This window comes from Sturnira hondurensis, unplaced genomic scaffold (genome assembly GCF_014824575.4).
Source record: "Sturnira hondurensis isolate 20B ecotype Veracruz unplaced genomic scaffold, ASM1482457v3 Scaffold0019978, whole genome shotgun sequence".
In the NCBI taxonomy this organism is placed as follows: domain Eukaryota; kingdom Metazoa; phylum Chordata; class Mammalia; order Chiroptera; family Phyllostomidae; genus Sturnira; species Sturnira hondurensis.
The window spans coordinates 854,797-880,512 of record NW_028092609.1 but is presented as its reverse complement, the minus strand read 5'-3'; the positions used below and the strand labels follow the sequence as shown (position 1 = coordinate 880,512).

At 58.8% G+C, this 25,716-nt stretch overlaps 1 protein-coding gene across 1 annotated transcript; it reads left to right on the top strand.

Moving 5' to 3' along the window:
• The first annotated feature begins 9,732 nt into the window (after positions 1 to 9,732).
• Positions 9,733 to 20,031, top strand: PNPLA5 (patatin like domain 5, triacylglycerol lipase). Its single transcript, XM_037028489.1, has 9 exons — positions 9,733 to 9,925; positions 10,301 to 10,533; positions 12,294 to 12,359; positions 12,623 to 12,832; positions 14,067 to 14,127; positions 15,280 to 15,465; positions 17,200 to 17,332; positions 19,259 to 19,375; positions 19,917 to 20,031. The coding sequence occupies exons 1-9, from the start codon at positions 9,733 to 9,735 to the stop codon at positions 20,029 to 20,031; spliced, it is 1,314 nt and encodes a 437-aa protein (XP_036884384.1).
• The last annotated feature ends 5,685 nt before the right edge of the window (positions 20,032 to 25,716 follow it).

The window sequence follows — 25,716 nt, the reverse complement described above, 5'->3', positions numbered from 1 at the left end:
GCCGGGGAGTCGGTGCAGGGCGGTGGGAACGTGCTGGCCTGCAGCCTCCGGGTTGAGGACGCTGTCGACTCAGGTTCCCAAACACAGCTTGGCTGGGTGCAGGGGGTGGGCAGAGGGGCAGGGGGGCAGGCATGGATCTGACAGATGCGGAGCCAAACCCAGGGCAGCGGTGGCAGCGACCCTCAGTGGGAAAGTTAGTAGGGTGCCGGCTCACGCACAAGACCCGTCTGGACAGAACTCCCCGAGAAAGCTCTGGTGCAGAGGCTCAGGTGGAGAGATCGGTGTCGCTGACTGCGATGACAGTGTCACCGTCTCCAGGCTGTGGCTGCGAGGCACGCACTATCCTGGCCGGGCTCCTGCAGGAGCAGATTGGGAAGCCGGGTTCTGTTTACAGATGCCTCACCGCTTCCTCCGGCTCAGTAGATGTTTGAAGCCTCGGCGGGGAGGTGGGTCAGGATGGCTGTGGGCACGGCCAGCATGGCTGACTGAGGACGGACACGCGCAGCTCTCCGGGTTTCACCTGCCTCCGCTGGGAACGAGGGACCCGACCCCGGGTGTTCTCCGGGCCTCGGGGACAGACGTGTTTGCAGCTGAATTCATGACCTGCCCCCAAACCCACTCTGCCTCCCGGGTCCCCATCTCTGCCCTCTCCTCCTGGCTGTCTCCCGCGGTGGCCATCTTAACCCCGGCCCAGCCCTATCACCGGGGCCTACTGCCCAGGGCCCCAGCGGTCAGCCACAACCCTCTCATTCTTCTCTCACCTGCAAGTTGCTCCCAGAGGGGATGACCCCCACGTTCGGACCTGGGTCTTAAGCTCAAAACTTCATCTGCTCCACTGAGAGGAAGGTCCGCCCCCTGAGTATTTCTGAGGTTTCTTATGGGGGTCACTGCCCCTCCCAGCCAGTCCCCCCATGATCCCGGGGGGAACCCGTCTGACTGTGGAGCCTGCACTGGCCGGTCCTGTCAGTTTGAGTGGAGTGGCCCTTGTGGATTGCCGGAGGAGGGGACACACTACTTGCATAGTGGTCCCTGGGGGTGTCCCCATGGTTGTCACTTCTGTCCTCAGAAAGGTGTGACGGTTGATTGGTTGTGCTAAAAATAAGTGAGAGGGAGCATGTTCCCCTTGCTCCCCAGGACCCTCCCCGACCCCAGTCTAGCTGCGCAGGCCCCAAGTGACATGCTTCTTTAATTCATCCGTTCATTCCCTCCAGGGCTGCCCGCCTCCCTGGGAACTTGCTGGGGAGGGCTTCCCTTTTCCTTTCCGCTACCTGGCCTCTGTTAGGGCCTCACCTGTCTGTCCGTGCGCACCTGAGCTCGGACGCCAGGACCCTCCTGGCCCCTCTTTCTGTTGGCGGGGACATGGTAATAGGGGCAACAGCAGCAGGAAGCAAGGGCTGCGCACTCGCCGTGCGCCCAGAGCTGTTCTGAGGCCCTGTCTGCACTCTGGCATCTCAGCCTCACAACAGCCCTGGGGTGGGGGCGGGGGCGGGTAGTGTTATCACTCCGTTTGACCAGTGAGGAGGCTGGGGCACCAGGCAGTTAAATTACTGGAGGTCCCCAGCCAGGAAGCGCTGGGGCCAAAGTTAGAACCCAGACACCCTTCATCATGCCAGATCTGGGAGCACAGGGCTTTACAGTCTGTGAAGTGCTTTGGGGTGTATCGATTTCCTCCCCCCTTTGACGCATCCCATGTATCCACAGTTCTGGGGAAAGGTGCTGTTCTCCTGCTCTAATTCTCCGAAGATGCTTGATAGACACACACAGTAAAATACATGGTCCAGCGTGCACGTGCACCTCTCTCCTGGTAAGGCCCCCCACTCCTGTCTGTGCTCCCCCGGTGCACCGGGAGTGCAGTGTCTTGTGGGACTTTCCAGAGACCTTCTACCCTTGTATTCTCATGTGCTGACGTTCAGTACAATTCCCCTTTAAAAACAAAACAAAACAAAACAAAACAAAACAAAACAGCCCTGGCTGCTGTGGCTCAGTGGATTGAGCATCAGCCTGTGAACCACAGGGTCGCCAGTTCGATTCCCAGTCAGGGCACATGCCTGAGCTGTTGGCCAGGTCCCTGGTGGGGGGCACAGGAGAGGCAGCCACAGGTTGATGTTTCTCTCTCTTTCTCCCTCCCTTCCCCTCTGTCTATGAATAAATAAATAAACAATCTTTTAAAAAATATATTTTATTGATTATACCATTACAGTTGTTCTATTCCCCCCCTTCATTCCCCTCCACCCGCACACTCCCTCCCCCACCATTCTCCCCCCCTTAGTTCATAACCACGTGTTTCAAGTTCTTTAGATTCTATATTTCCCTCACTATTCTTGCCCTCCCCCCTGTCTATTTTCTACCTACTGTCTATGCTATTTTCTGTACCTTCTCCCCCCTTCTCCTCCTCCCACTCCCCTGTTGCTAACCCTCCATGTGTTCTTCATTTCTATGGTTCCACTCCTGATCTAGCTGTCCTCTTGGTTTGCTTTTGTTTTAGGTGTGGTTGTTAATAACTGTGAGTTTGCTGTCCTTTCACTGTTCATATTTTTCATCTTCTTTTTCTTATATAAGTCCCTTTAGCATTTCATATAATAAGGGCTTGGTGATGATGAACTCCTTGAACTTGACCTTATCTGAGAAGCACTTTATCTGTCCTTCCATTCTAAATGAAAGTTTTGCTGGATAAAGCAATCTTGGCTGTAGGTCTTTGGATTTCATGACTTGGAATACTTCTTTCCAGCCCCTTCTTGCCTGTAAGGTCTCTTTTGAGAAATCCGCTGACAGTCTGATGGGTACTCCTTTGTAGGTGACTGTCCCCTTATCCCTTGCTGCTTCTAGGATTCTCTCCTTCATTTTGGTCTTGGCTAATGTAATTATGATGTGCCTTGGTGTGTTCCTTCTTGGGTCCAACTTCTTTGGGACTCTCTGAGCTTCCTGGATTTCCTGGAAGTCTATTTCCTTTGCCAGACTGGGGAAGTTCTCCTTTATTATTTGTTCAAATACGTTTTCCACTCGTGGCTGTTTCTTTCCCCCTTCTGGTACCCCTATAATCCGGATGTTGGAATGTTTAATGATGTCCTGGAGATTCCTAAGCCTCTCCTCATTTTTTTGAATTCTCATTTCTTCATTCCTTTCTGGTTGGATGTTTCGTTCTTCTTTCTGGTCCATTCCATTGATTTGAGTCCCAGTTTCCTTTCCATCGCTACTGGTATCCTGGACATCTCCCTTCATTTCAATTAGTTTAGCCTTCATATGTTCCTCTAATTTGTGACTATAATCAACCAGTTCTGTGAGTATCCTGATAAATAGTGTCTTAAATTGTGCTTCTGAGAGGCTGGCAATTTCTCGGTTGCTGAGAGTTATCGGCTCTGGGACTTTGAGTTCTTCTTGCACCATCTGTTGGGCTGTTCAGGGCTGTTACGTAGCAGGATCGGAGCCCAAGGTGTTCACCAGAGCAGGGCAACTCAGTCACTGGGTTGTGACACTGTATGTGGGGGCGGGGTCAACGAGGAGCAATGGCGTCCTATCTGCCGCCTCCCGCCTCCCCCACAGGTGCCGCAGCTGCCACGGTTACCGGGCCCACGAGTTTCGTCCCACTGCACGCGAGTGTGCCACCACCGTCAGCCCTCACCCCCTGGGGCCTGCGTGGTCTGTCTCACTGTGCGTGAATGTGCGACTGCGGTCAGTCGGCCCCGCACCCGCACTGTGTCCGGGCTGCCTGCGCACCTGGGTCTGGGGATCTTTCCTGCCCGACCCTGCTCTGCTGCTGGCTCCGCCCCTATTACCGTCCCGGCTGAACAGTTCGTAGTTGTCGGACTTCCGTATAATTCAATTTTCTGTTCTTTGGCTGTGTCTTTGTTCTCCAAACCTTAGTTGTATTCAAACTTGGTTGTGGGAGAAGGCACAGTGTTTCCACCTATGCCTCCATCTTGGCGGAAGTATCAAATAAATAAATAATCTTAAAGCAACAAAAAATAAAACAATACTCAGGGCTTCCTTTCTCAGTCTTTCCTGTGTGACCTGAGTTGCTCACTTGGAAGATGGGTTTCTTCTGATAATTTGGAAGGCCTCTGCCTACTGGCAGCGAGGTAGGCAGGTGTTATCAGCCTCGCCCTGGTGAGGAAACAGGCCCAGAGAGGTCGAGTGAGTAGGGACGCAGGAGGCTCTGGCAGCCCTCAGGGGAGCCTGGGCTCGGAGAGTTGGGTTTACACCTGCGTGGGTGATGAGACGTGGAGCCAGGGATTGGGGCCACCTTGCAGTGTATGTGGGAGAGACCTGCTGGGGGAGGACGTTGCGGGTGGCTGCAGGGGACAGGGTGCCGATGGGGCTGATGGGCCTGCCAGGCACCAAGGGAGGAGGGAAGATACGAGAGGGCCTGGCGAATGAGGGCAGGAGCCAGGCCGGCCCAGGGACGCTCAGTTTCTAGCCCAGGGTAGGGAGGTAGAGGTGGGGCTGGGGTCATAAGAAGAGGGTAGGAGGCGGGGTCTCCCATTCCTGAGTCCTGTGCAGGAAACACTCCTGCAGTCTGTCGATGGGGGCTTGGTGGCCACTTGGCTGCATGGAGCAGTCCCCTGGCAGAGCACAGGGGCTGGAAGGTCCCAGTCACTTGGTGCTTTCCTGGTTGTCTGGCTCTGCCTCCCCCTGCCCCACCCCCCCTGCTGCTCAAAAAGTTGGCCCTGCCTCAGCCACACACAGTCCTTCCAAATGAGCGCCATAGACTGGAGGGCCAAAGCGTTTAGAGTGCTTTGTCCTGGCCAGTCTTCCTCCTGTATCCCCAGACCCCCCCGAGGCAGGCTCCCACGGCGCACCCCCACAGCATGGATAGGGGCTCAGTGAGGCAGCCCCACTGGCACCACCTGTTTGCAAGGCACTTCCCCTTGGAGGCAGCACAGAGGGGAGACCAGCTCAAAGAGGGGCAGCCGGTTTGAATTCGGGCCTGCAGAGTCCAGTTGTCGCCCTGGCTGGGCGTGAGAGAGGCTGGAGCCAGCTGAGTGGCCCAGCAAGCCAAGCCTCCGCTTCCTGTTTTCTTTCCAGGGCCCTGGGGCTGGGGTCCCAGAGCGGGTGCTGTGGGTGGGGTAGGGCTGGCCGAGTGGGGTCAGGAGCCCAGGGCCCCTGTGCTCATCTGCTCTGACTTGGCCCGGGCCCAGCTGCTGCACCCCCGCTGGGACCCCACCAGCCCGATCCACTCTGCTGGAGCTCCCTGCCTCCACCAGCCGCATTTTGACTCTCTCCCCTGCAGGACCTCTGTTCTATCCCATGGGTCCCCCCCACTGCCATACCGCACCCTGCCACCCACACTGAGTCTGGGACATACCCCATGCTTCCCCACCTCCTTAGAATACCCTCCTGGAATCTCTGCCTCCCCCAGTCTGCTCTTCCTTCAAGCCCTGTCCAAATTCCTCCTCCAGGCAGCCTTCCCTGACCTACCCGGAGTGAAGCCCACGTGCAGATTCTCTGACACACAGTTGGGGGAGAGAGGGGTGTAGGGGAGAGAGGGGTGTGGGGAAGAGGGTGTGGCCCCAGGACCAGCCTGGGCTTCCCCAGGACACTGCGCTTCCCTAAACCAGCAGCGCAGCGCTCCTGCCTCTGGGGTCTCCCAGGGGGTCCCGCCTGCCTCAGCCACACCTAGCCCTTCCAAACGAGTGCCAGTGGCCGCTTGGCTGAGGGGTTTCAAGTGCTCTGTCCTGAGGACCAAGCTCACACACCCCTGGGCTGCAGCTCATGGTCAACCCCAATGTCATCTCCAGGATTTCCCCCTTGGTCCCATTTCTGTCTGGACTGAAAAACATCACAGTGCCCGGGCCGGTCAGAGTGCCTGCCAGTACACCCACAGGTTCCGGGTTCAATCCCCAGTCGGGGTGTGTACGGGAGGCAACCAATCGCTGTCTCTCTCTCTCCCTCTCTTTCCCACTCCCTTCCTCTCTCTCTAAAATCAAAATTGAGTGAGGATTAAAAAAGAAAAAAACATCCATCACGTTGAGGATATATTTTGTAAGCCTTCCTAAGTCCCGTTTGGGGGGATGGGAGACACACTAGACCAGGGAAGGAGGGATGGCTGCCTTAGTGTCTGATCGGTGGAGGGGACAGTCACTGTTCTCCCTGAGCTCCCAGCTGTCTGTCCTTGGGTTACCAGGACCAGGGGTGAGGAGGCGGCTCCTGGCCCCTCTTCAAGTCCGGGCCTTGTCCAGAGGTCAGGTTGGCACCCCAGCTGTGTAAGGGGAGCAATAAGCTGCACCTGGTGCTCCAGGGGGTGCGGGGGTGGGGCGAGGCCCACGCTCGGAGCCGCTGTGGGTGGAAGTCCGTGCCTGTCTGGTAGCCGTCACAGCAGATCTACCCACCAACCTGGCTGGCTCCCGAGGGCACCTGCTATGCCACGGCCACTCAGTGGGTGTCAACAGGGTCACCACCAGGGCTGAGTTTCGGTGACAGGGTGAAGCGGTGGCCCCTCTTTCCTTGTGGACTGAGTCAGTGTTTGGGGTCGGCGTGGGTCGGGAGGCCCAGTGTTCTGCCCTGGCCCTAACGAGTGGGGTGGCTTGGACAAGCCACTTGGCGTCTGGGCTCCAGTGCCTTTGTCTACGAGATGGGCATGAAATCACGCTTCCCGGGACTGGGAGAGTGAGCTGGGAAACCCGGCTCGGGGCCTGGCCCTGGAAAGGCCCACTAAGGCCCTTCCACCCTTGGTTTCCTCCTTGGGTCCTGAAGGAAGCTTGGGGGCACCATCCCGGCCCGACTCCCCTACCCTTCTCACGGGGCCCGTCTGTCTGCGTGTCGGTCTCTCTCCGCCCCGAGCACACCCAGCGTCTGTGCTGGCCCCTGTGGGTCCATCGGTCAGGGTAGCTCGGATTTCAGGCATCTCCCAGCAAAGCCTGTGCTGACGGCCTGAAGACTTCCTCTAAACCCTCTGTGGGGAGTCGCTCCCTGGCTTCCGAGAGTCGGACTGGGGTCTACTCTCTACTCTCTGAGCCCAGTGCCCACCTCCCTCCCTCAGAGTTGGACCCACAGGCCCGCCTCCCGCCCAAGCCCAGGGCCTGCCTGCTGGCCGTCAATGTCATTGGGACAATGTGATCAGTTCGAAGACACCTGCTGTGCACCAGGCTCCCATTAGGAGCTGGGGGCAGGGAGGAAATGGGTTTTTTTCAGAGTACAGGCAAGTTATTCGCAGAATGTCCCTTAATCTAAGGTAATGCCCTAAATAATCCCGCACAATTTCACTCAAGTCAGCCACTTCCGTCAGGAATGCTACAGCAGTGATGCGTCTTGGTTGCCTATGGCAGTTGTAACAAATGACCGCAGACCACGTGGCTTAGAAAAACACAGATTTACTACTTTGCGGTCTGGGAGGCCAAGAGTCTAAAACGGGTCCGTGGAGCTTAACTCAGAGCGGCGGCTGGGCCGTGCCCCTTCTGGGGACTTTGGGGAGAGACACCCACATTCCTCGGCTCATGGCCTCTTCCTCCATCTTCAAAATCAGGACTGTAGCGTCTTTGAGTCTTTCTAACTCTTCTGCCTTCCTCTTCTACTGGTAAGGCGCCTTTCAACTAAAGGGCACACGAAGGCAACCCAGAATAATCTTACCTGAGGGTATGTGTATTGATCTGAGAGAGAGAGAGAGAGAGAGAAACATCGATTGATTACCTCTTGCACGTGCACGGAACCCATAACCCAGGTATGTGCCCTGATAAAGGATTGAACCCACAAACTTTCCGTGTGTGGGACAGCGCTCCAACTACTGCGCCACTTGGCCAGGGGTAAGGTCCTTAATTTAATCCCATCTGCAAAGACCTTTTGGCATGTGAGATAACACATGCTTGGATTCTGCATATCATGCCTTCTTCCGAGGGTCCTTATTCTGTTGTTCCCATGTTCTTAGGGGATCCCACCTTGAGGCATGCAATGTCAGTCTGTCCTGTTATTGGGGACAATGACTTTGATACTTGGGTATGGCTGTATTTGCAAGGTTAATCCGCTATAATGTGCTTTCTAAAAAAACTTTTGGAATGAATAGCAAATGTGAGGGGGTTACTTTGAAACTCTGTAAATGCCCTGTTCCTGCTTCCCACCAGCCTCTGCTGATGACTATTGGCTGAATCCATCACCCCTGAGAATCTCGCAAAATGATTCCCATTTTCTGCAAAGATGACTGAGCATTTTTACACACGGCAGAGCTGGGCTTCCTCCACAGACCTATTCATCTACCCCACCGGTGGACTCACAGGCTCTGTCTCAACCCACAGACATTCTGTTATTAAAATGGTCGGTCTGGATGCTCACGTTGTCCCAGATGTGGCCAGGGAAGCCCCCTCCAACCTGGCTCCCATAACCTTTTGACAAGCTCCATCATTTCTTAAAGACTTGCTTTCGGCATAAAATGCCCAGGGCTCTTCTCCTGCCCGTCAGGCTGGAGCCGCAGTAATCCTCCCCGCCCCCCCTCCCCCACCCCGAAAGCGTTTCCTTTCTGCTTGGATCAGTGTTTAGAAAACCGAGATCTGGGTGTGGGCGCGCTCCTTCCTTTTGGGTGTTTTTTCTTCCAGACCCGGTCAGAGGGCAGAGCGTCCAAATGGAAACAAACGAACCTGGGAACAGTCAATGAGCCACACCTGCCTCTCCTTCCTCTCTCCGTCCACTCCCACGAGTGTATCTGATCCCTTCAATGCCCGTTCAGGGTTCACTCTGGCCTTCCCACATTCGTCGCTCGTTCCTCTGCCAAGAACCTGACTTCTGTTCTCCTCCGTATATTTTCTTTGGCTCATTCCTACACGTCACAGAAAACAGCTTCGGGACTGCTGTTCTAAACCGCTGCAGAAAGTAGAGGTCCATGCCTGCAGTCCCTCTGTCTGTAGCCTGAGGATGGACAGAGTGGTGTGTGAAAGAGTTTACTCTTATACTATTGATTCTTGTGTTAATTTCTTTTTTAAAAGATTTATTTATTTTTAGAGACAGAGGGAAGGGAGGGTGAAAGAGAGGGAGAGAAGCACCAATGTGTGGTTGCCTCTCGAGAGCCACCCCCGCTCCCGGACCTGGCCAACAACCCAGGCATGTGCCCTGACCGGGAATCCAACCGGTACCCCTTAGTTCGCTTGCAGGCTGGCGCTCAATCCACTGCAGAGTCCGCAGCTCGATTCCCTGCCTCCCACAGCTCTCCCTGGTCCCCGAGCCAGCCAGCTCACCTGCTGCAGAATTAAGTCCGCTTTGACCCCAAAGACCAGGTGTTGTGGGTTCAGCTCCACCACTTCCTGGCTTTCACAACCCCCACCCCCACCCCCACCCCGCCCCAACGCCCCGCCCCCCTCCGTTTTCTCTGCTGTCATTTGAGGTCAGGAATAAAGCTTCCTTCAAAAGTACCAGGTATGCGACCAAGAGTTGGTCCCATTCCCCCGCAGCCCAGTCACCCAAACACCTGGGGCCAGTTGCTGGCCCAGGACAGGCACGTGGGGGCGGCGCTGGGGCACCCACGGCCCGCTGGCACTTTTCTGGGACACACCTGGGGCTCACCTGGCAGAGAGGGAAGAGGCAGTCTCAGACCGGGGACCTCATTGGCTGGGGCAACAGTGGACGCAGCCCGGGGACCACACAGGGCACAGTGGTGGGGCCAGGGCTCTCCCGCCACAGCTTCCCTTCTGCGCCTCGCCTCATTCAGCCCGGGAGCCTTCCACCTCCTGCACCCCATCCCGGCAGCGTCCGCCACTGACCCCGGCTCCCAGCCCGGTTCCAACCCGGACCCGGACCCAGCCCAGGCCCCAGGACATGAGCTGCTTCCAGGAAGAGGGCAGCTGGGACCTGTCCTTCAGCGGCGCAGGCTTCCTGGGCCTCTACCACGTGGGCGTGATCCACTGCCTGCGGGAGCGGGCCCCGCGCCTACTCCGGGGGGCCCGCCGCGTCTATGGCTCCTCCTCCGGGTCCCTCGCCGCCCTTTGCGTCCTCATGGACATGCCAACAGGTGCGTCTGGGGACAGCCCCAGCAGGTGCCGATTCCGAGGTGGGGTGGGGGGCCGTGGCTGCGGAGGGAAGGGGTGTTCCAGGGCCCCGAGCTTGGCGCTCGGCCCACCATCTTTACCCCCCGCACCCTCCTCCTTAAGCCTCATGAGAGCCCTGCGAATGGGCGGGCTACAGTTACCCTACTCCACGGAAGCGGGATCAGAGGCTCAGAGCCAGGAAGACTGTTCCCAAGGTCACTCTGGACAAGATGCAGGGCCGGGCACAGACCTGAGGGGGAGAAGGGAGGACCCTCCAGTCCTATGGCAGCTGGAGGGAAGTGGAGCCCGCGGGGCTGGCAGGCGCCCTGGTGGCTGAGGTCCTGCCCCTGTGCCCGCAGAAGAGTGCTGTGCCTACCTCCTGTCCGTGGTCAAGCAGATCGAGCAGCTGAGCCTGGGCACCTTCCACCCTGCCTTCGCGCCCATCGAGCACATCAAGGAGCAGCTGCAACACCTTCTGCCCGACGGATTTCACATCCTGGCCTCCCAGCGGCTGGGCATCTCACTGACCCGCTGGCCCGATGGCCGCGGCTTCATTGCCACGGACTTTGCCAGCCGCGACGAGGTTATCCAGGTGAGCTCGTGGTGGGTCCCAGGGCCTGGGGGCAGTTGGGTGGGCTCCGCCTCCTGCCAGAGTGACTTCTGGGCACTTCCCAGGGGCAGGGGCAAGCTGTAGGGTGGGGGTGGGGGTGGTAAACGGGCAGCCCCTTTTTGTTTACAAATGAGGGGGTCGAGGCACAGCGAGGGTGGCCAGCTGGGCACGGAGACCTCCCGGCCTGTGGTGGGGGCCCTGCAGCTGCACACGGAAGGCATATGGCCCGGGAGGGGGAAGGTCGGGCTTTTCCAGTCAGAGCCCTCCACAGGGCTGCTCTTTCCAAAGGGGTGCCTGCCAGCCCCTAACACACCCTGGGCCTGCATTTTTAGAGTTTATTTATTTATCTTTAGAGAGAAGAGAGGGGAAGGAGAGAGGGAGAGAAACATGGATGTGAGAGAGAGACATGGATCAATTCATCAGTTGCCTCTTATAGGTGCCCCGACTGGGCACCAAGCCCACAGCTCAGGCACATGCCCTGACTGGGCATCGAACTGGGGACCTTTTGCTTTGCTGGATGATGCCCGACCCACTGAGCCACACTGGTCAGGGCTCCAGGTGCTTTCTGATGCAGTGGGCAGACATTTATTGAGCATCTGTAAGTGCTGGTCACTGTGGCTGTGAGCAGGGAACGACAGAGGCCAAAAGGCTGCCTAAATTTGGGGGCTCCTCGTCTGCCGTGTGTGAGGTCAGACAATGGCCACATCTGCTATGAATTAAGAACAGATCCAGTATTGAAATAAGAGGAGGATGTGACAGAGAGCCTCCTGGTCCAGGAAAGAGGGCTGGGACCGGAGGTGGGAGTGCTTAGACAGGCAGGGAGGCGGTCCTGCCCTTGAGGCCTGAGCCAGGACACCTGTGCTTCCCGCATCGCAGCTCTGCGCACACTCCCCTGTGGGGTCTGCACCTTCCACCCAGACTGGGCCCGGGATGCAGAAGAGCCAGGAGAGGTTCTGCGTCTCCCAGAAAGGACTGGAAGGCTCTTTCTGAGGGTTCTGGGAGACCAAGGCTCTCTGCTCTGCGAGTTTGGCAAGCCCTAGGTCAGTGGTTCTCAGCAAGACTGATATTCCCGTGGGGGCCACACAGCCACACTGGAGACAGTATTTGGTGTCCTGACTGTGTATGTGCATGCATGTGCATGTGTGGACTACCAGCATCCGGTGGGTAGAGGTCCCTTTACACACCCTTCAATGCGCAGGACAGCGTCCCCACGCCCCCTGGTGGGGAATGACCCTGCGCTAAATACCAAAAGCGTCAGGGGCTGCGTCAGGGGCTGGCCACCGCAGGACTAGTCCGAGCCTCCCTGGGAAAGCGCGGGCCTACATTCTAGGTGGGCAAGGAAGTCAGGGAGCATCCGGTTGGAATGAGTGTCCACAGGAAAGCACGTTGGGAGATGGCCCTCAGTTCTCGGAGGAACATTCCTGCCAGACTGGTGGAAAAGCCGCACTTGGTGCCTCTGTTTGCCCTTGAGGGAAGACGGCCATGCAGCAGCCCCAAGTCAGCAAGGGTCCTGTCCGCAGGAAGTGGGGGCGGATGTCAAAATGGGCCTGCGTTCCAATCCCTTCTCCACTCTGAGAATGAAGAGGGGACCTGATGCCTCCAGGGGCCTCAGTTCCCTCCCCCAGACACTGGACAAGTAACAGCCGCCTCGTGGGCTACCCTGGGGTTAGACTCCGCTCTTGGAGGAGGTTCTGAATGTGAGGAGTGTGAACAGCTGTGTCCACTGACTCTTGTCTTCCCAGGCCTTGATCTGCTCCCTGTACTTTCCTTTCTACTGTGGGGTGATCCCCCCCGAGTTCAGAGGGGAGGTAAGTGGCCGAGGCACCCCGCCTCGTGCTTTGGCAGCCCGAGGCACCCGCGGGTAAGAGTGGTGTGAGTGGAGGGCACCTGCATTTCTTGAACACCCACTGCGTGCCTTCTTTCCCCCTGTTCCTGGGGTGCTAGAATGGACCCCACGAGTCAGGGGCAGCCACAGGGTCACCAGCTGCGGTCCACTTTTGGCGAGTGGCTCCGTGGTGGTGTGGGAGGGGGGCAGGCGCCCTGAGGACAGCGCCATCCACCCCTGTCGCAGCGCTACATTGACGGGGCCCTGAGCAACAACATACCCTTCGTGGATAGCCCCTCCACCATCACCGTGTCGCCCTTCACTGGGACTGTGGACATCTGCCCCCAAAGCACCTCAGCCAGCATGTTGGAGCTGAACGCCTTCAATGCCAGCTTCCAGATCTCCAGCACGAACTTGTTTCTGGGCTTCTCCAGCATCGTGAACCCCAACCCTGAGGTAGGTCTGGCCCCAGTGCCCAATCTGGAAGGTGTGAGAGCCTTAGCCGTGATCCAGGGCCCTGTGAGGCAGATCTAGAACCCTCCCCATAGCCTCAGGGCATTTAGGACACAGGTCCCAAGCCTTACTGCCAAGTTCTCGAACCCGCAGCATGGAGCTCAAGTTGTGCCCTCAGCACCCTTCCCCTTCCCAAGCGCACATGGAGTTGGGCGGGCCCCAGGTGATGGCAGCGCCCTCAGGCCAACACCACTGACCCTGGGGAGGAGCGGGGCCTCTGCCGGTGCCCCTCCAGGTCGGGGTCTGTGAGAAGGCACGACTCTCCGCTCCATGTCTCAGGGAAGAAGAATGCCATGGCTCAGAGGGGGTAAGTGACTCATTCAAACCCACGCAGCCTTGACACTGCCAAGCCAGGGCTCAACCCCTCAGCCAGCTGGGGGCACGCTGCAGGCTGCTGCCCTGGACTGTGGCCCGATGGGCCGTCTGTGTGGAGGGAAGGCACAGGCTCAGAAAAAGGGGAACAGCAGACTAACATTGCCCGGTTTTTGGCCCCTCAGTATTTCTGGAAAACAGGTGATTTGGTAACAGTGTGTCATCCTAACAGTCTGTCCAAGCCCCAGCCCTACCCTCGGCCCTGTCCCAGAGCTTTTTAGTGTATGACACAGCCTGGTTCCTCCCCGCCCCCGGTCCACCAGAGGAGGGGCCAACAACGGCCCATCTCATAGCCCCGGAGACCGGGGCGCTCAGAGAGGTGGCTTGGCTGCCCTGAGGCCTCTCGCCAGGGAAGGCAGAGCTCCCCTCTGCCCCGCAGGTGCCCTTCCCCCCTTAGGGGGCTCTGCCCAAGACAGAGGGGCATGGGCCCCAGGGCCCCTCTGCCGTCTCAGGCTGCTTCTAGGACTGAAGACCGGGCAGAGAGGGCCCCCACCCATCACCCTATTCGAACCAGGCAACAGCCCAGGTGCCCTGGGCCAGAGGCGGAAATGAAGGTGGGTGGTGGGGGCTGGAGCAGGAGCCCCCAGCCAGGGAGTTGAGGAGGAGGCTGCAGATCTGTCCCAGCTGCCGTCTCTGGCCCCCCACCCCCTGCTGGGCCCCCAGGGTCCTTGAACCTTGCTGAGAGGTCCCTTGGGAAGTATAGGCTGGAATTCCTTCCAGTTGAAGACAGGTCTCTGGCCTGTGACCATCAGCTCGAGGGGCGGTCCAGGCCTTCCTCAGCCCACTCCGCCCTGTGTGTTGGCAGGTAGTGGCCCACTACTGCAGGCAAGGCTACCTGGACACCCTGAGGTTCCTGGAGAGACGTGGTAGGTGACAGTTGCCACAGCAGCTGGGGTCACACCCCATGCAAGTGCCAGGTGCATCCTGGCTCCTGGGCTCTTGAAGTCTTATGGGCCTCGGCTCACTCATTCTCTTCTTCAGCGGATGCTCTGTGCTTGGCCTGAGCTGGGTGCCCAGGGAGAACTCACACATGTGCCCCGCTCTCCAGCTGCCCACTGCCTGGTTCAGGGGGACAGATCCAGAGAGTGACATCTCCCCTGAGAGATGGAGGAAAGCTCGGGATGGGGGAGCCCAGAGGTGGCACCTGACCCAGCCTGGGTGGGGGGAGGGTGGAGTGGGCAAGGAAGGCTTCCTGGGGGGTGGTGACAGTAAGCTGGATTTTGTCTAGTGAAGGAGAGTCTGAAAGGCTGAAGATGGAAAGGAAGAGGAGAGTCTAGTCAGAGAAGCATCAGAGTGAAGGAACAGAGGTCAGACCTGGAGGGAACATAACAGTGTGGCTGCAGGTGTGAGTGTGTGTGTGTGTGTGTGTGTGTGTGTGTGTTCGTTCACAGGGCACTGGGTGGGCCAGAGAGGGCTGGGATGTCACCCCATAGGGCAATGCTCTCCAAAGTGCTAGAGCTGGGATTTGAACACAGGTTGTCTGGCTCCAAACTTCATGACCTTGACCCTTGCCCTGAAGGATGGCCCCGAACACACAGCAGCAAGAGTGCATTTGCTGAGCACTGGCCACGCCCAGACAGGCTCCAGCTTTAGTGACTCACGTGATTCTCAGAAAAGCACACAGAGCGGGTCTTCCCTTCCCTGGGAAACAGAGAGGGAAATCAAGGCAGGGAGCTGTTAGGTCACACAGCTAACAGGTGGCAGGGCCAAGATTTGAACCCCAGCCTGGGTCTTCAGGGTTTTGACTAACCTCCAGAACATGAACAGGAAAAATTCAAAGAGGAGACAGGAAGAGAAAATGAGGCTGCCCCAGAGATGGGGAATAGCACGGGGTGGGGGGCGTGGGAAGGGTCATTTGGGATGAGCCCTGGGTCTGCCCAGTGACAAGCGGGTGCCCCGCACTGAGTGGGCGCCGAGCGGTGCAGAGAGTGCGGACAGTGTGCAAAGCCAGAGGGTCACTGTTGCCCAGAGCCTCCAGGCGTGCCGACCCGTCACAGCCCTCCTCCCACCTGACCCAGGACTCACCAAGGAACCGGTGCTGTGGACGTTGGTGTCTAAGGAACCTCCAGCCCCAGCTCAGGGGACCCAGGACACGGGTCATGATGGAGGCCAGAAGGCGGGCCTGTCGCTCAACTGGGCGGTGCCCAATGTGCTGGTCAAGGACGTGCCCGACTTCGAGCAGCTCTCACCGGAGCTGGAGGCTGGTACTGCCCCTCCCTTCCTCCCCTTTCTCACCGAGCAGGTCCCTGCTCTGAAGACGCTCCTCTTTCTGAGGACCCACTAATTGCCAGGCGTGGTGCCAGAGAGCCCCGACCTGTGTGTCAGTCACCTGTCACCATGACCGGGGCCTCGGGTTTTTCTTGCCCCACTTCAGTGATGAGGAAACTGAAGCCCCGAGATGGGAAGGGACTCATCAGGGTCCCCCTGGGGACTGGAACCCAAGTCTGTGCCCGAGAAAACCAGGCCTTTGTCCACTGTCCAGGAAGAGGCAAGGGGCACTGAGGGACCTGTGAGGGGCATGTGCAGCAGGCCTGGACTCATTTTGTCCTCTGAGGAGGGTCCTGAATTGTCCCTGTTGTACGGGTGTGGAAACCACAGCAGAGACTAAGTGATCTCCAAAGCGCAGAACTGGAGTTCTGCTCTGAGCCACGTAGCCAGTTCTGCTCGGCGACCTAAAGGTCACAGTCAAAATGACAGGAAAGCACAGGGCCCCACAGGCATGCAGCAGGCACAGGACCTACACTGTCCTGGGGTGGGGGGGGAGGGAGAGGAGGCCCGGGGGGCTCCCCTGCCACAGTGATTGCAGAGCAGGTAGCACAGTCGAGCAGAGGCAGGCTGAGAGCATCGGGAAGGTGGCCTAGAGGAGAGATGTGGCCCCAGTGGGGTTTCCTGGGGCGACCCCTTTGCATTTTTTCCTGCTACTCTGCACTCTGGGCCGGTGATCATGGTTGTACCTGACGGGGGGGCAGGCTGAGAGGCAGGAGGCTGGGGGAGAGATGATGGTGGTGAGGCGGGAGCAGGGACCTCGAGGTGAGTGAGGGGGTGGGGGTGGCTCTCTCAGTGCTGGAGACCACAGGGGACTTAGATGTGCACTGAGCCGGAGGTCCAAGCTGGGCGCTCAGGAGCCCTGGCAGCATCAATGCCGCCACACGGGGGCGCCCGAGAGCCACCTCTTTGATGGGGCAGCACCCAGCATCTGGCCTGGCCCAGCCCCTACAGGCATCCCTTAATCCTCACCTGCCAGCCCAAAGACACAGGTCCTGCTATTACAGGGGAGACAGCCAAGTTCTGGGGAACGGAGGGGGTGTGTCCTAGGACTAACGGCAGGCCAGCTGGGAGCTGTGTCTCCAGACTGTTTCTGTGAATGCTCCCAGGGTCTGTCTGTAGGAGCACCGGCCGGAGTTGGCCTGGGGGTGTGTGCATGGCTGCCCTGGTCTGGGGTGGGGATCCGGGCTCTGGCTCTGCCCCCAGCCGGGATGTGGGTCCCTTCCATTGTGGGTGATTGAGGGGATGAAGAGCTTGGACATGGTCATTCTGGCCCCAGCTGTCACCACTGCCGAGGTTGATAACACCGATGGGTTCCCATTACCTAGGGAGGTGCGGCGTGGGCACCCGACTCACCTGGGTGGTTCCCGGGGCTGGGAGGCCGGGGCGGGGGAGGAGCAGGAGGAGCCTAAGGAGGCTTTGGGCCCATCTGGCCCCCAACTGCCTGGCGATGGCCTTCAGGCAGGTCACTTCTCCACTCTGCACCTGTCTCCTCTTCCGTGAAAGGGGCACACCCTGCCCACGTCAGGGACAATACTGAGAGAGCTCAAGCTGAGGCCTGGCCGCCCCTGGCTCACAGGAGGGGATTGGTCTGGGCTGTTCGCGTTGACTGTGTGAGCTGGGGAGGGAGCTGGTTTGAGGGGCAGGTCGGCACGCTCTGGCTTCTCTCGCAGCACTGAAGAAAACCTGTGCGAGGGACCCCAGGCCCTGGGCCCGCTTCCGCCGGTCGAGGCCCGGGAAGGTGCTGACGTACCTGCTGCTGCCCTGCACGCTGCCCTTCGAGTATGCCTACTTCCGGAGCAGAAGGTGAGCCCGGCCAGGTGGGGGGGGGGGGGGGGGGGAGCAGCTGGCACGCCATGCTGCCTGGTGTTGGCTGAATGACGTAGAGGGGTCTCAGGGGACTGGTGGGGGGCCGTGTAGCAGCTGTGATCAAGTGGGGTCCCCACACTGGTCTCTAGGACCTGCGGCCTGTTGCTCTACCAAGCAGAGCTTCAGAGACCGTGTGCTGGCTTTGAAAATACCCCTAGGGACTGGACTGGCTCAGACTTGCTTTGTGGCCCGGGCCAGGTCTCTTGACCTCTCTGGGCCTTGGACTCCTTTTGTATAAAACAGGCTCTTCCATGGCTGGCTGGCTGTGGTTCAGCCCTCACTAACTATTGTAACTGCCGACTAACAGATCCCTCCGCGTTGCCCATCATATACTCAAGCACCAGGTATCGAGGGCTTTCCAGAGGCTGGGCCCTGACTGGAGGCTGAGGAGGCAGCCCTGAGCCAGACCCAGAGCATGGCCCTGTGGAGTCCAATGGCACAGAGGTTGTCACACACGCATGCAAGCCATCACGGCTCTGCCCAGAGCTCGTCTCTGTGGTCTGCCCCAGCCGTGAGCCGTGATGGCTTCCACTAGGGGCCACCTGGGCATGGAGGGAGGCCCAGAGGTGGCAACTTTTAAGCTATAACCCAAAGGATGAATAAGAGTCCACTAAGCAAAGAGGGAGGGGAAAAGAATTTTGGAGGGATGGAACAGCATGTGCAAAGGTCCAGAAGCAGAAGGCAGGAAGGGTCACTTGAGGGGTAGAAGGGGAGGCAGTGTGGCTGGAGGCTGGAGGCAGAGCACTGTCCAAGACAGCGCTGGGGAGGCCGGCGGGACTGGACACGTGGGGCCCTGCGGCCTTGCGAGGAGCGTGGTCTCCATCCCGACTGGCAGGGGGCAGCCAAGGGTGGCTGTGGTGTCATGGGATTTGACCTTTTAAAAACTCTCTCTTCCCTGGAGGAGGGCCTGTGACAGTGGCCACAGGTCTCTGACCCACTCCACGTCGAGCTGATGACGGGATGGGCCCTGCGGTTTAAGTTGCTGGTGCCCTGGAGCTGGGGGGGAGCTCTGGGCTGACTGGCTGGGCTCACGCTGTCACACTCAGTCACAGGTTGAAATCAACAAGGATAAAGGCACATTCTGGCCTTTTCAGTTAAAAAGAAATCCCTGCGTGAGTGCCGACAGGGAGGCCTGCCCGGCCCAGGGAGTTCATGCTCGTGTTCTGTGGCTGACGTGGGGGTGAAGTAACACAGGCAGAAGGTCCAGAACAAGGGAGGTGACCATCCAGCTTGTTTCGCTGTCACGGTGCACTGCGGACCGCCTGCCTAGTTGAGGGCCTGGTTTAGAAGCCCCTCTAAGGGCGTTACGGTGGCGGGGAGGGTGAGGCCCTGCAGTGTCCTGTGCATCTGAGAAGGTGCCCGGCCACGTGCTCTCTCAGCCATGGGTGGAGAGCTGGCCCCCTGCTGCTGCTCAGGGCTCAGGTGGGGGTGCAAGTGGGTGACAGCAGGGGCTGCGGTGGGCTGTGCGTTTCAGGACCGTCACTGGCTGCTGGAAGGAGAGTGCATGCAGGGGTGTGGGGTGGTGAGCTGGTCTCGGGGGATGAGAGAGGGAGGAGGTCACGAACTGCAGGCCAGGTGACTGTCTTTACTTGGCAGGCGAGAAAGCCAAGGCCCAGGTTGGCTCCCTGCTGGCCCAGGTCACATAGACGCTGGGCGGGACTGAGGGGCACCTGAGCCAGCCCGGGCCCAGAGCCCTGCCCTTCCTTCCCCTGGGCTTTCCTCCTGTGCCCTGTGGAGTCCACCCTAAGGGCCTGGCCACTCCCGCCAGTTCGGAGCCTCCCCGGGTCCAAGCTGCCCCCCAGTGGAACCAATACCCCTGGACATTCCTTGATCCCCACCCCAAAGCTGGTGCTGTCCCTCCAGGTTGGTGGTGTGGCTTCCCGACATGCTGGCTGACTTGCGGTGGATGCAGGGCTGGCTGAGGAGCTCGGCCCTCAGGGTTTGCTCCAGGACAAAGGACCAGCTCCTCGGGCTGGTCAGGTGAGGCAGGCAGACAGGCTGGGGCGGTCCTGGGTGGGGAGGCACCCACTGTTTCCCAGACCCGGGTAGGAAGCCCACACCTTCTGTGCTGGGCCTGGACGTGGGTGCTGACCTGTCCCATTGGTCGATCTGCCAGGCTCTCCGGGCAGCCGCTGTTCCCCCGGCTCCAGCTTGCGGAGGACAGCCGGGTCCCCGCTCTGCCCATGCCCCCATTGGTCCTGCATCTCTCCAGATGCCCCCACGGGCTCTGGGTGGGGTGTCTCCCCAGCCCGCGTCCCCTGCTGGCTGGAGCCCCCATGGTCCTCCTGCACCTACTCACAGCCCTTTGTTCACCGAGGACGCCTGCACAGCCCTTCCTGGGGCCTTCCTGCCTCCCCAGGTCAGCCAGAATAGGGCCTTGGTTGCCCCATCCTTGCAGGACTTGGGAGAAGCATGGCCCAGGGCTTTCTGTGCGCCCAGCCACCCCCATGGCTCCACCCTGCCCTTCGCCCAGCCCTGGGTGCCGAAAGCTCGCCCTCACTGGCTTCTGCCTCCTCTGCAGCCTGCCGGCCACCTGCCTCCAGCCTGAGGTAGCCCCTCCTGTGGACCCAGCCAAGGAGCCCAGACCTGCCCTGCACGTCAGGCCTGAGGGGTACTCAGCTGGGCCAGCTCCGTGACTGTGTGCCCACGTCTGTCCCCTGGAGGGAGGCTGGGATCTGACACCTCCCAGAGCCCGGAGTCTAGCTCCTGGCCCAGGCTGGGCACTGGAATTGTTGGCCAAGTGGAGGACCAAGGGCAGCCTCCTTTTCTCCCTCTGACTCTCGTCCCAGCCTGTATGGGTGGGGTGCCCTCGGGAGCCAGAGGAGGCCCCACCAGCCCCTCTGGCTCCCCTGCTCCTTGGAGCCAGTTCCCTGGGGGCTGGGGACTTCTTTCTGGGGAGAGGCCCGCCCATGGGCTCATCCGGGGTCATTGCGTGCCCAGGTCACCCCGGCCTTGCCCCATCAGAGGGAGACAGGAAGCAGGAGCTGACACGCATCCTGGTTCTAGAGCTTCTGGGGCACTGGGGCAGCTCTGTGGGGGAGTGGTCCAGTGCCGTGGCAGAGCCGAGCGCAGGGGTTTGCAGGATCCGGGCTGGAAGCTCCCCTCAGAGGCTGGGGCACCGGTGGGTGTCAGGGAGTGATGTGCACCTCCCTCAGATCCTGCACTGACTTCTGCTGTGGCACCAGCCCCTGGGGATGACCCCCAGGTCCGCTTCCTCCCTGGTCCACCCAGGGGGAGCCCCAGAGAAAGGAGGGGGAGGGGAGGCCAAAGGGATTCTTTTCTGAACCCCAGCTGCAGGTGTTTCTGCTGGGTGTCCACTGGCTGCCACCACCACAGCCCCCTTATTCCACAGGAAGGTCCAGGGTGCCTCTGCCCCTCCCCTGGCCCCTCTCCCTCAGGCAGAGAGGATGATGGGACATTGGGCTTTTTCTGGCCTCTCCTGGGAGTCACCGCTCTTCCCGTCCTCAGAGCAGGGCCCCCACGGTACCTCTGGCCAGGCGTTGAGACGGCTCAGCTGACAAAGCAGACGGCCCAGGAACTGATCTCTGCCCGAGTTCTCTGACTTGTCACCTCTCTGTCCTCCTGACACAACCAGGGGTGTCGCAGAGCAGAGGGCGGTCCTGGGTTCTGAGTTCTGGCACGCCTGGGTTTGCATCCCATCTCTGCAATTCAGCATTGCTGTGGCCAGGGGAATCCCCTCCCCTCAGTCCCTCCCCCGGCCCCCCACCCCCGTGCAGGACGGGGACCCAGACATGTACGCCATGGAATACCAGTTTGAGAAAATCAAATGCCTCTTGCTGACTCCCTCACCTACTAGGGACTGCTGCTCTGCAAGGGAGCGGGCAGCGAAAGCACCTTGGTTACACTTCTGCTGTGTGCGGCGCCAGACTAGGAGGGTCCCCTTTGAGCCTCACACCGTCCCTGGCTGCTGGGGGGGGGGTGCAGTCTGCACCAAACTCGGGGGAGCTATGCTTGGGCCCCGGGCCTGTGTGATGTTGGAGCCCTCTGCACCGTGGTCTCCGTTCAGTGGTGCTCGCGTCTCGGGGTCCACCAGCCTCCTCTTCCTCCCAGTGTCCCCACCAGAATCTCTCCAGGCCCTGCAGCCCTGGCAGGGCCATGCCTCCCATTCTTGACCCCACTCCTGGGCTGGCTCCCTGAGTGCCCACTGTCTGCTAGGCATGTCCTGATGCCAGCCAAAGGTCCCTGCCCCGAGCTTACGCGCCTCTATTGCCGTCTCTGGAGGAAATAGGGAATCTAACCACCACGGGTGTGGGCTGCTTCCAAGTTTACAAAGCCCTAGTCTCACTGGATTCCCACAGCAACCCCGGGAAACAGGCGTTTTCCTCTTCCATTTACAGGTGAGGAAACTGGGGCAGAGAGGTAATGTTCACGGGTAAGAAATCAAGTTGGAACTGCCCAAGGCGGAGCGCCCCAGGGAGCAGAAAGATCCCTAGCCTGTCACAGCCTCACTGTGTGTCTGGTCTGCACACTGGGCAAGCGCTTTCCTCCATCAGTTCCTCGACTCCTGCCTTTGAAGTCAGGGGTTGGAGCAGCTGGTTCTGAAGGGGCCTCCAGCTGTGCTGAGCCCAGCACATGGGCAGTGCCCATAGTCAGAGGAGACGAGATTCCTGGAGGGGTTAGCCACAGGAACGGGTTTCTAACTGGGTCTTCATGGAAGCCTAGAATTAGGGTTGGCAGAGAGCCATGCTGGGAGAGGGGACAGCAGGTGCCAATGCAGGTTGGGGTGACCCGTGGTAAGTTACACTGACAAGGAATCAGAGGCTCAGAGGGGCAAAGTGCCCTGTCCCAGGTGCCACAGCCTGTTGTTGACGCATCCCATTCAAGCTCAGGTCTGGCTGTCCATCCCTTCTGTGCACAGGGATGCCAGGTGGAAATAATGGTGCCCAGGACTCGGCTGCGGACGTTCTGATGTAATTGATCTGACCTGGACTTGTCTGAGCAGGAGTGTGGCTGGAGCCTGAAGCTCCTGGGTATGGGAGCCTCTGAGGACACCCTGTGGGGGTGACTATGTGCCAGAGCTGGCACCCCGTACCTTAGACTTGCTTAATGTTATGCGTGACCAGCAGGCTGATTGGTGGCTGTGGTCACGTCACATTGGTGGGGCAACCTGCAGTGTCCAGCACTAAATCCTGGCTACCTTAGGCATCCCAGGCAGGTGCCTCAACCCCTCTGACTTTTGCATTCCACCCATAAATCTGATTGTGCACCCTCACCACGTGTTTGGTGATATTACGGTATAATCATTACTTTTTACTTGTGTTAATGTATTGGGGATATGTTTTTAAGAAGTCCTGTCTTTTAGAGATCATACTGAAATATTGATGAGTGAGATGATGTAATGCAGGAGATTTGCCTCAAAATAATTGGGGTTGGGGGAGAAGTGGGTGAGATGAGACATGAACTGCTGACACTTGACATGGGGTGATGTGTATATAGAAGTTCATTATGCAATTGTACCCAATTTTATATGTTTGATGTTTCTATAATAAGCAAGTACTTACCCTGAAAACTTTGCTACATGCAAATAGAAAAATAGGCATCAAGACAGCACAGAAAATGAAGCAGAAGCAGGGTCCCCGCAGTTGTGGCTTCTCGGAGTCACAGATGGGGAAGAGTAGCAGGATCAGGGCACACGTTCAGCACCACGGACAGCGCCCTGCCGCGCAGGCCTTTCTGCAGCCTCAGCTGCCTTAAGGGATCTCCAGGGGCAGAGAATCTGCGGATCCACCTTATTTAGGAAGGGTCTGCAGGCAGAAGGCCACCCGGCCTCTTACACACCTCCGGAGACAGAGCACTCACTACCCACGGGGCAGACCTGGCCCTGGCGGAGCTGCTCAGGAGCCCAGGCTCCAAGTCCTCTGCACACACTCCATCTGCCCACCGACTTCACTTAAAAAGCACAAGTTCTGCCCTGGCTGGTGTAGCTCAGTGGATTGAGCACAGGCCTGTGAACCAGAGGATCAGGGTTCGATTCCCAGTCAGGGCACATTCCTAGGTTGCAGGCCGGTTCCCTGCAGGCCAACTCCCAGCAGGGGATGCACGAAAAGCAACCATACATTGATGTTTCTCTCCCTCTCTCTCCTTCCCCTCTAAAGATAAATAAATAAATAAAAATCTTAAAAAAATAAATAAAAAGCACAAGTTCAAATGAGGCAATTAATTTCAAGGTGGTGACCACAGGGCGTTAAAGCCCAAGTGCAGCCCCCTACCCCCGAGCACAGGGCCCTGCGTGGCTCCCTAGGGGCGCGGCCGAGCGGCACGCCCTGCGCCTCTGTCTACACCGCATGTGGCCCGGCGCCGGGGCTGAGGTGCCGTTTCCGACCCCCTGGAGGGTGCTTTTGCATTGACTCCCTTTCGTGACCCTCTCAACCTGACCCAACTTAAGCACTTCTCTGGTCTCTGTCGCCATAGATTTTGCTTGTCCTCGATCCATGTACAGATGGAGTCACACAACACACCACCCTTCGTACCTGGTGTCGTTGGTCCATCATTTGATTGTGAAGCTCACCTCTGCTGTTGTGTACACCCGTTGTTCTTTTTTTAAGTCGCTGTGTAGTGAGCCTTCCATTGTATGAATAGTGTGTGCGTCCTGCTGTTGATGGGCATTTCCACTGTTTCCAATTGTTGTCTGACATGTGCAAATCATTCTTAATTTGGTCTTTCCAGCTGGTTCCTGTGTCCTTTTGACCTGGCCCTATCATTAAAAAAATACTTTCTTACTTTTTGGCCCAACAAGATATTTTAGGCTCCTCTTGTACTTTCTTTGCCCAGACCTGAAATTGACCTTCTCTTCAAGAAACTCTGACTCCTTCTGGCGGGGAGGTGTCCACGTCCAGTGGGTGTGCCTGGGATTACTGGGATCCTGGTGTCCAAGGGCCTTGTCAGCAAAGACAAGAAATAGATATTTCTGAAAAGAATAAACTCACATCCATACCGCAGGTTCCAATCCAACACCACAGGGTTCTTCCCCGCCTCCTTTCGTAGCGAGAACCCGCATCTGAAGCATCGGCCATTCACTCACAGGCTAACCCCCTTAGCCTTTGGCTGCCTCTGTGACATCAACTCGTTCATCAAGTCTCGGGAGCTTGGGATGCCCTCCTTTGAAATTGTAAAGACATCCACAAGCCTGCCGGGTCAGGGCTAATTGCTCTAGTTCCCCTCTCTGTCTATGGGTATGCACGCACTCCCCCACACTCGTGTGCCCCCCACCCCGCCAGACTGCAGGTGTCTCAGTCTAGAACAAGGAGGAGAGGCCCAGCTGGGTAGCTCAGCCGGTAAGAGCATCGTCCCAGTACTCCAAGGCTGCGGGGTCCATCCCCAGTCGGAGCACAGACGAGAATCAACTGCTGAGGGCGTCAGTAAGTGCAACAACAGATCGATGATGTTTCTCTCTTCCTCCCGCCCCCTTCTGAGAACCAATTTAAAGAAATGATAGAGCAAGGAGACAGAGGGAGTAGGTCCCGCCTACCGGCTGTGCTCTGCATCCCCGCCGGCACAGTCCGCTCCCTCCCGGCACAGTCCCGCTCCCTCCGTCCTCCTGGCCATACCACCTAGGGCTACACACTGTCATTTCCTTTTCACCTTCTCTCGGCTAAAGACAAGGAGCCTCAGAAAATGAGGCCAGGAATTCACGGTTTTAATCTTCGAGTTTCCCCAGGCCCAGGCATGTACTAGGTGCTTAATGCGTATTTGCTCAGTGAGTTCTAAAACCTCTTTTGAATTCTGTTCTGTCTGCGCGAGAAGTACCTTGTTAGATGCAGATTTGGGCCACTATCTGGACAGAACGTCTTTTTAGGTTCCAGGCTGGTCCCGGAGAATGCAGTCGGCCCCCGCCCCCTTCTGCCCCCCCGGAAATGATGAGGCATGTTTTTCGCAGCACGTGCCAATGTCTGAAATCACTGGGGTTACTCACGCGTGCCAGCTCCGAGGGGCCGGGAGCCTGCACCAGTGCCTGGGCCGGCGCCGACGTGCTCTAAATTTGTACCGAGTGGAGGAACGTCTCTCTCGGGTCACTCGCCGCCGCAGCGTTTCCCGCGGAGTGCGTTGGGCGCGTGCGGAACGGCGGAGCCCACCGCCGCGCGGAAGCGAGTGCGCGCCGCGGGCTGGGAGGCGGAGCGCGGGCGGGGGTCTCTCGCCCCCCACCTGGTTGCCGGCGCTCGGGTGCGGGGTGGGGGCGGGCGCGGAGGCCCCATACGTCACGGCTGCGCAGGGCAGGCGGTGCGGCGGGCGGGGCCATGACGTCATACCCGCGGGGCGCAGTCTCCACGCTGCCGGGGCGAGGCGGCGCCGTGACGTCACGC

Coding starts and splice junctions, on each gene's coding strand:
- PNPLA5 (XM_037028489.1), top strand. CDS start 9,733: ATGAGCTGCTTCCAGGAAGAGGGCAGCTGGGACCTGTCCTTCAGCGGC. Junction 9,926..10,300: donor CCTCATGGACATGCCAACAG/GTGCGTCTGGGG, acceptor CTGTGCCCGCAG/AAGAGTGCTGTGCCTACCTC. Junction 12,833..14,066: donor TCGTGAACCCCAACCCTGAG/GTAGGTCTGGCC, acceptor GTGTGTTGGCAG/GTAGTGGCCCACTACTGCAG.